Raw genomic sequence first — 9,273 nt, 5'->3', positions numbered from 1 at the left:
TCACTGAATTTCTCTCCTGTCCCTTGTTCCACTGTGGGCAGGTCTGCGCACTTTTATGCACACACTGCACACATTTTATGTTACTGTTACTGTAAGTCCCATTGGACACTTTTGCCTGTCAAGATTTTTTTTTTCCATTTAAGCGCACAACAGTCTAAAGATGCACACACACACTTTGTACCACATACCACACAGATTCTCCAGCCTTTGCCACCTTTGCCTCTTGCAGGGAAAACCCTGGTTATGTTATGGCTGATTGTGATGGGCAGGGTGCTTAGAGCATCTTGCATTGGGGCCCATCATTGACTTTTTACACTATTGGTCAACTGGGTCCATGAGCCTTATGTCTTATGCCTTGTTCTTTTCCCCACTCCATTATCATTACACGCACAGTCTATTTTTTCCTGGACCAGACAGAAAAAAATATTCCAACAACAGAAATATAGTTTATATAGGTTTCCAGCCACATGGAGGTGGGGGTTCTGCACCTTGGGGTGGGGGATGCAGCATCCCTGCTTCCCATGGCTATGTAACATCATGTACATAAAGTACTGCACTGCTCTTTCTCAGAGGGGGGAAAGTTAACCAGATGTGCATTTGCCAAACCAACCTCCATTCATCCTCATATTATATTGCAAATTTAGTGGACTTCATGAACCCAAAAACGGTAACTAAAATTCTTTAACACTCCCCAGCAGGATTAGTCTACCCTTGAGAGTGAAAATGAACCACAATTATGAGGTGACTGTAATCACTGGTGACAGTGATCAGGCCAACACTTACAACAACGTCTTCATCACGCTGGTCGACACAGATGGGAGGAAGAGCGAACAAACATGGCTTCGCAGTAAGCATGGAATGAGCGCCTTCAGCATTGGAGCTGTAAGTGGTTAAACTAGCAGCTCTACACATTTTACCATTCTATATCAATCTTTATATTTAAAAGCACATTTCCTAAACTTTGTCTAGCATGAGTGCAAACAAGCTGTAATGTTCTGTGGATGACATTAACTAGCTAAAGTCATAGTGTGAACAAATCAATGGTAGGATTGATGATAGAAAAATTAGACAATATAGACCCGATTCAAGCCTAATTCAAACTCTCTCTTTCTCCAGGTGTCTACCTTCACTGTGTCCTCTCCTGCTCCCCTTGGCAAGTTGATCATGATAGAGGTAAACAAACAGCCTAACCCTCCATTCCCTGAAGTCTCCTGGTTCCTTTCCCAGGTTAAAGTCAAATCTCCAACGGGAGACACCTACAATTTTCCTGTCTACCGCTGGATCGCTGACAGCAAGGTTCATCAGTTCAGAGAAGCAAGAGGTTTGTGGAGACACAAGTTGTATTCTAGAGGTGTAACAGGGCAAAATTCATGGTTTTGAGGTCACATTTCATGTTTTTAGTACAACAGAAAGAAAGTCAGGACACCTACTGGCAGCTGTTTTATGATTAGTAATGGTGTAAAGTTGTTACAAACAGTTTCATTCAAAGGCAGAGTGAAAAGTATACCATCAGAGAGACAAAAGGGACAGGTGATACCATACTGTTTAAATACAGTTATAACTGCACATATTTTAATAATAGTGTTGCACTCAGTTGATATTATGGGAGGATTGACACTGTCTTGTATGTTATTCCAAAGGCCATGGCATTACATGAGGTAACAGGTCTAGTATACATGCATCACCATGCTACATGGATGCTACAGTACAGCGAAGTGGTGCACTTCCATAAATATCCATGTGAAACTCGAGCTCTGAGTATTAATTTTTGACAGAAATTATTTGGATCATGGAGCATACTGAACCAAGGAAAATCAAACTGAAAATCCTATTCTGAACGTTTGGGGATAGATAATACACCTATTTTCTACAAGCTCACTTACAAGAGAAGACATTATGACTTGCAGATACTACAAATAACTTTAAAAGAGAGTATTTCAACATCAACATCAACTATTTAAAACCTTGCATGTTCTTAATTTTGCTTTTAAGCTTTGAAAGCATCTGAAGACACCACTGTTACTGGCATGGACTGGAGGAAGAAAGACCTGACACAGAGAAAGGAAGACTACTCGTGAGAGCTTAACATCTGCACATATTGTAGCATTATGCCCTCAAGATTTAACATTTATCCAAATCTCCTCCACCTATGTATGAATATTTTAACAATAAACGATGACATATAAACCACCATTCACCTTTCACTTTTTCCTCAGTTGGCGTGTGTTTATAGATGGAATAGCCCACTGCGTAAAAGCAGACAGCATTTGGGATTTGCCTTGGGAGATACGTTCCACCTTCACCAGGGGTATGGAGATGGGATTCACTTTAAAAGCAGGGTAAAGTCCTTACATTTTTTCCACATATTTTTAATAGTTTAGTCCCCTATCTAAATAATAAAGATCCAAAGTATTCTCCCCTTTTGTTTCTATTATCTAGAATGTTGGAACTGAAGCTGAAGGGACTGGATGACTGCCAGGAGAACTGGACCAATATTGAAAACATTAACAATGTGTTCAGCTTTAGACACACAGAGTTATCAGGTACTGTACAATCAGGGATGGTTGAAGTGGTTAAAGACTGAAAATGGTTACTGTATCTCTAAACTTTCATACATGTCAGCTTTACCTTGCCCGTCAGGTAAATTACATTTCATTAAGTGTATGACCAATGCCTGACAATAGAAACAGTGTTCATCCACAGCTGTGACACATTTTTTGTGTAATACTGTCTGTTATTTATCCTGTTCAACCAGTTCAACCAGTTCTTAAACAACACAATATATCATTTTTATTGTCACACTTGTAAGATTTTTTCTGATTTGATGCTCCTATTGGCAAGAAGACATCACATATCAGTGCCACCCAAAAATCATAAACCACTGTGGCAAAAAGAAAACTCTTTTCTGATTGGACATTGCTATGGTTTTTCTGTAGATTATGTCCACAAACATTGGAAGGACAACCACTTCTTTGGCTACCAGTTCCTAAATGGTATCAACCCCATGATGATCCAACGTTGTGAAGTCCTGCCTGAGAACTTCCCTGTCACTGATAGCATGGTTTTCCCCAAATTAAAGGATGAAATGAAGGTGATCACCTCTTACTACATAAACTGCCAACTGCATCTAACCAGCTTTGAACTGTCTGTAGGGTTTTAGAATCAGGGATGGTATGTTAAACTTAAAACTCACTTGCATTCACACTTTGATTATTATATTTTGACTATTTATGCAGTGTCAGTCAGTATATCATGAAGGTGTTGCAATGCATGACAGTTATATGATATTTCCAACAGAAAGGCAACATGTTCCTGTGTGACTACAAGCTTTTGGATGGAGTGAAGACGAACACCATCAATAACACGCAGCAGTACCTGGCGGCTCCTCTCGTCCTACTCCACAGAACTCCTGATGATAAGCTGATGCCCATTGCTATTCAGGTGAGATTTATGTAGTCAATAATTGTGTTCTAAATTAATGTAGTGAGTATGGAGGCCATCATTGGCTGAAAAGTGTGGGTGCCGCTCAGTTACTAACCAGAGAATAAGACAAGTACCGTTTATCCAAAAGACACATTTGTCCTCAGATGTCAATCATGTCAATTTGCAATAATTCAACAGCATGAAATCACATATCATCAACTTCTCATTCTATGAAATTAGTTGGCTTAAGTCTTAAATTCCATAATTAAAAATGCTAATGTGCCTGACACCTTGCTGTAATCAATATGGCCACTTCTTTATCAGCCACTCAGCATGCAGTTCTGGCATAAATTCTACTTTTAAATATTAAAAGTAATTTCATTACTATTGCTAGCATGCCTCTTCCTTTTCATAATTTCATCGATTAACTCAGTTCACTTAATACTAGGGTTGCAAAATTTAGGGAATTTTCAAAGTTGGAAACTTTCCATGGGAATTAATGGGAATATATGGGAATTAGTGGAAATAAACTAGAAATTGCATGCATTGCATGTTAGCCTATAATAGGGACCTTAAATGTAGTTAGAAAAAAACCCATCTTGTAGCTTAATCTTGGTTCAAAAAAACAGATTGAATGCAAATACCGTTGAATTTCTACCCTATTCTTCAATCACATGCACATAGCACATTACTTACTGCAGGGCCATACCCCCTACATGCACTGTGCGTTCCTCCATCACATGCACACATGATTTCTAGAAGGGAACATGTTTATTTTACTCTACATTCGTGTTTTTGTTATTCTAATCACAAATAAATCAGTCAAAATGTAGTTTCTTTTTTATTCGTTTGCATGCATGTCTGATTATGACAAAACAAAATGTTTATATTTATGTTTGTATACAGTTGAAAGTTTATATAATTTACCCAAAATCAGTTAATTCCCGTTAATTTCAAAAAGTTTCCAACTTGGAATATTTCCACCCCTTTGCAGCCCTACTCAATACAGCATTGTTCTCTCTTCCTGTTTATTTTCTTCTTTAGCTGAAGCAGAAAGCAGGAGAAAACAATCCCATCTTTTTGCAAACTGACTCCAAGTATGACTGGTTGACAGCCAAGATTTTTGTGAAAGGCGCAGAGTTCAACATGCATCAACTCAATTTTCACCTCCTGCGCACTCACCTGCTGGCTGAAGTGTTTGCAGTGTCACTGCTGCGCAACCTGCATATGGTACATCCACTGTACAAGGTAAACAGAACAGAAAATCTATTGTAGTTTACTATTTTATACAGCACAGTATTTTATAATGCTACATGTTTGTCTCTTTCCAAATTGTAAAAATATAGCAGCTTCGAGACACAAAGTACAAAAAACGTCATTCTAAATTGTTTTTAATGGTTTCCTCTTTCCCTCAGCTCCTCTTTCCTCACATCCACTTCACTCTCCAGATCAACTTCTTAGCCCGAAACTTACTTGTATCAAAAGATGGAGTTTTCACAAAGGTAGAAAAATACCAACAAACTGATTCAACCTATTGTATATCACCTACAGTATTTGCTACCAGTAATATTCACACATTTTACCATCTCCTAGTTTACAGCTTCTGGTGGAGAAGGTATGATCACAATCTTGAAGAGAGCACAGTCCTCAATGACCTACAGCTCCCTCTGCATACCAGATGACATCACTGAGCGTGGACTGGACTCTTTACCAAACTTCTACTACAGAGATGATGGACTCAAGCTGTGGGACATCATCCACCGGTACAGTAGAACAGGCACTGTCTATTGTGCATTATGTTGGTTTATAAGACATTGCTGCAAAGTTCTGATGTTTAGTGTTTTAGTGATGTATAGTTGTCATACTACAGATATAAAAATAAAACCACCTGCCTAATATTGTATATGCCCCCCCCACCCACCCACATGCCACTAAAACAGCTCCAAAAGACCTCTGAAGATGTCTTCCATCATCTGGCACTAAGATGTTTGAAACAGATCCTTTAAGTCCTGTAAGTTGTGAGATCGGGTCTCCATGGATCAGACTTGGTTTTCCACAAACCATATGGTGTATTTGAGAGGCTTCCTAACAGACCATCTTTGGTTTGCTTCATATTTTATTCAAATAATGCCATTGTACCTAATAATTAACATGCACAATTTTCAGCTTGTATCTTCTTTACTTTCTGAGATATGAAGGCTTTAAAAAGGGGGTGGGGGGGCATTTAAGACATGTACCTAGTTGCTTAGAAATAACTAAAACATGAGTATCTGGTGTGGTTCCAGGTGAAGCTGTTATGCTCCAAAGTATGAAATATTTTAATTTTGTTATTTTTCAGCCATGCAACTGCGGCCCAACTATTGTGCAAGTTTAATACCAAGCATCTACCATGAATAGTCAAAAACAATGACACAGGGCATTCAAAATACACAGCAACAATATTTCTTTGCAGGCCCCCCCCCCCCCCCGACTCCTGAATGATACAATAAGACCGCTACCTGTTATGTTTTTGTTTGTTTACTTGCTTGTTTTACACTACAGTGTTTGATATTAAAATGTATAATTCAGGTAAGAATGTGATGTTACAGGACTTTTCCACATCTCTTTAAGGTTTGTGCAGGGTCTGCTTGGACACTACTACGAGGATGATGCTGCGGTCCAGGACGACTCCGAACTGCAGAGCTGGATTCAGGAAATCTTTAAACATGGATTCCTTTCAAAAGACGATGCAGGTACACTTCAACAAAAGACCAATGATTATAACTATACATTTTGATATTTACATTAACATCATGCAAACATCAGTATTTAATTGGGTACATTATACTATCTTTAATCTTCAGGATTTCCAAGCAGTTTCTGCACTGTGGCTGAGATGGTCAAGTTTGTCACCATGGTGATTTTTACCTGCTCATGTCAACACTCTGCTGTCAACTCTGGACAGGTGATTTTATTACTGAGATATTAACTGAGAGATTAACTGTGGCCAAGCATATGATATTGGACTGAGGCTTGTTATGAAATTTCAACAAGATTTTGTTGTCCAGTATGATCATAGTGGTACCTTTCAAATTACCAATATTAATTAGTCATCAATACATTCATTGCAGTTTGACTACGGTGGTTGGATGCCGAACGCTCCCCGCTCTCTGCAACAGCGTCCACCTACCAGAAAAGGAACAACGAGTAAGGCCACCATGCTGCAGACGTTCCCCAACATCAGCACAACAGTTCATGGCATGGCCGCCGCGTGGCTCCTCAGCAGACAATACTCTGACTTCGTAAGTGCCAATAGTGTAATAAAAAATAACAGGAATTGGGGCTGCGCAATATGACCAAAATCTTATATCCCAATATAGGTAATTTTGTATAATAGCACACTTTCTGTAAATCCAATTAATAACATTTCTCTTCATGTTACTATAAGTAAATGAAAGCACTGTGAGTGAAAAGCTAAGAATAGTCATTTATCACACATTCCTAACTGGAATTACATTAGACCTCTAGAGGTCTCATTACAACCATTTACTGTATTCAAATTTTTTGTTAATCATCTTTTTTCTCACATTATGGTTGAAACACTTTTTAAATATTGTGTACTCAGATCCCTCTTGGCCATTATTCAGAGGAGCATTTCACTGAGGAGATTCCCCACAAGTGGATTTGTGGCTTTCAAGAAGACCTTAAAAGTTTAAGTAAAGATATCAAGGAAAGAAACAAGAAGCTGACCATCCCATACACATACCTGGACCCAGAAAAGGTGGAAAATAGTGTAGCCCTTTAAATATCAGAGGGTTTGACCTCTTGATTAGTTGCCGCTCTAATTCAATCTCACATTAACAATAAAGGAGGCGAAATTTAAAAAAAAAAATCATGCTAACATCTTTGTATGCTGTTTTTATGCAACTGTATTGAGTTGTTGTTGTGGTATTTTTGAAATTGTAGTGTAAAATCTTGACTACAATGATTGATTATTGAATGATGATTTATTTGCTATTGGTGTATTTTATTAATGATTACTATTTGCTAAGGATAATCAAGACTGGAGGAGCTAGGAGAAGTATGTGATTCTGCCCTTTATGATGTTTTAAGCACTTTCTGATTATATGTGATTAAATGCATTGCACTTTCTATTATCACTATCTTAAAAAATAAAAAGAATGCAGTAACAAGTATTATAAAATAATAATTTGATTGTTACAAAGTCATAATTTGATTAAAATAAGATGTAACCTATGACCTAGATTATCCTGACCTGAATTTAACCTGTCTGCCCATCTGTGAGCGGCAGAATTATCAGTATAAAAAGTGAATTTGTATCAAAAATCATGGTGTCATTGTAGCATAGGCTCTGTCTGTGTTATTTTGGTTCCCACAGCTTTCTTTGTGTATGCTGCAGCTGCACCACATAATGTTTCCTGCCTTTGCCACCTTTGTCTTAAAAAATCTGTCAGTGTGATAATAAAAAAATAATAAATACATTTCAATTAAAGTGACATTGATATTTGTCTGAGAGTGAATGATATTCAGGAGCAGAAAATGTTGATACCTGTAATTCTACAACAATATGCTAGCTAGAGAGTACACATGTAAGCAAAATACTAATAATTATTATCAGTAATACAAAAACAATTATTGTAATAATAATAATAGGCTATGTAAGATAGAAATTAGCTTTTTTCACTATTTTTATATAAATCAATTGATGTAGTTTGGTCTTATGTACACACTGAATAACAGGTTTATAGGTTTAATTAGTTTGATTTATTTATTATAATCTGCTGAACTAGATGTGCAGAGGTTGTTTTTCACAGTGAGGAATATAAATAATATTAACTGTTCACCAGCTCATGTAAAGTGATTTTTCATCAGATTTATTAACAATAAATCTCCATGGTAACACGTTGAACACGAGCGGAAGTGACGTTTGTAGCGTCACAGCACTTTCACCTGAAGTCCGCGAGAGTTCAGTCTGCGAGCCCAAGTGAGGAGGGATGGGTCGTGACGTCACCATGAAATTTAATGTTAACAGGTTATGAGACTGGATGTAGAATCATCTTTAATGTGTTGCTTTGTTAACCAGCTTAATGTTTAATAATGTTTAATATATTAGTTTATTTTTATTTCCTAATATTTTTATTTACTATTTTTATCTTAAGGATATTTACCTAACTCTGACCCAGCCAGTTATAATCAGAGTCACTAATAAACTGATTATTTATCATTGCTTGGAGCAAACTGAGTTACATGCAGCAGCTGGACACATCTGTTTAAACACCAGTCAGAAGAAAAAATGACATTTAAATAAAAAAACCAACATCAACCAACATCATGTAACGTGTTTTATTATTTTCTTTTGTAGGAGCATTTTTCAGTCAAAGGTAAATCTGCATATAACATTTATTCAGAGCGTTGGACAGTTTATTTGAAGTTTACAAGTTGTTGGTCAGACAAACTGCTGGAGACTGAAGTGCTGATGAAGACATTTGGTGAGAGTGTGAGCCTGTGGTTTAGTGAGTAAGACAGCCAGTTTGACTTTTGGAGGTGGTGGGTTCGATCCCCGGCCTGCTCACATATACGTCTGCGTCCTATCGGCCTAAAATCCCAAATCCTCCAATGAGGATTGTGGATGTGTTTCTACCAGTTGCCGACAGGGGGCAGTATTCTAATTGGAGTCATGACCAATGCTGTAAAGTAACATTAAAGATCAATGACCCTAAACGAGGATTGAACCAACAGCCATAAATTCAAGTATCTGATGCCCAACACTTATCTCACTGAGCTATCCTACAGATTTTCTCCAAAATTTTTATGTTGTACAAATGTTGTTGTTTCACCTTTTATACTTAT

At 37.5% G+C, this 9,273-nt stretch overlaps 1 protein-coding gene across 1 annotated transcript; it reads left to right on the top strand.

Annotated features, from left to right (window-relative positions):
- Positions 1-467: 467 nt before the first annotated feature.
- LOC128354042 (polyunsaturated fatty acid lipoxygenase ALOX15B-like) lies at positions 468-7,207 on the top strand. The gene is made up of 15 exons (XM_053314285.1): positions 468-529; positions 699-882; positions 1,117-1,321; positions 1,993-2,074; positions 2,217-2,339; positions 2,440-2,543; positions 2,937-3,091; positions 3,298-3,441; positions 4,468-4,671; positions 4,839-4,925; positions 5,017-5,186; positions 6,034-6,155; positions 6,267-6,367; positions 6,534-6,704; positions 7,028-7,207. The coding sequence occupies exons 1-15, from the start codon at positions 468-470 to the stop codon at positions 7,205-7,207; spliced, it is 2,094 nt and encodes a 697-aa protein (XP_053170260.1).
- The last annotated feature ends 2,066 nt before the right edge of the window (positions 7,208-9,273 follow it).

This window comes from Scomber japonicus, chromosome 24 (genome assembly GCF_027409825.1).
Source record: "Scomber japonicus isolate fScoJap1 chromosome 24, fScoJap1.pri, whole genome shotgun sequence".
NCBI lineage: Eukaryota > Metazoa > Chordata > Actinopteri > Scombriformes > Scombridae > Scomber > Scomber japonicus.
This window is presented reverse-complemented; position numbering and strand designations above follow the sequence as displayed.

Coding starts and splice junctions, on each gene's coding strand:
- LOC128354042 (XM_053314285.1), top strand. CDS start 468: ATGGAGGTGGGGGTTCTGCACCTTGGGGTGGGGGATGCAGCATCCCTG. Junction 3,442..4,467: donor TGATGCCCATTGCTATTCAG/GTGAGATTTATG, acceptor TTTCTTCTTTAG/CTGAAGCAGAAAGCAGGAGA. Junction 6,705..7,027: donor GCAGACAATACTCTGACTTC/GTAAGTGCCAAT, acceptor TTGTGTACTCAG/ATCCCTCTTGGCCATTATTC.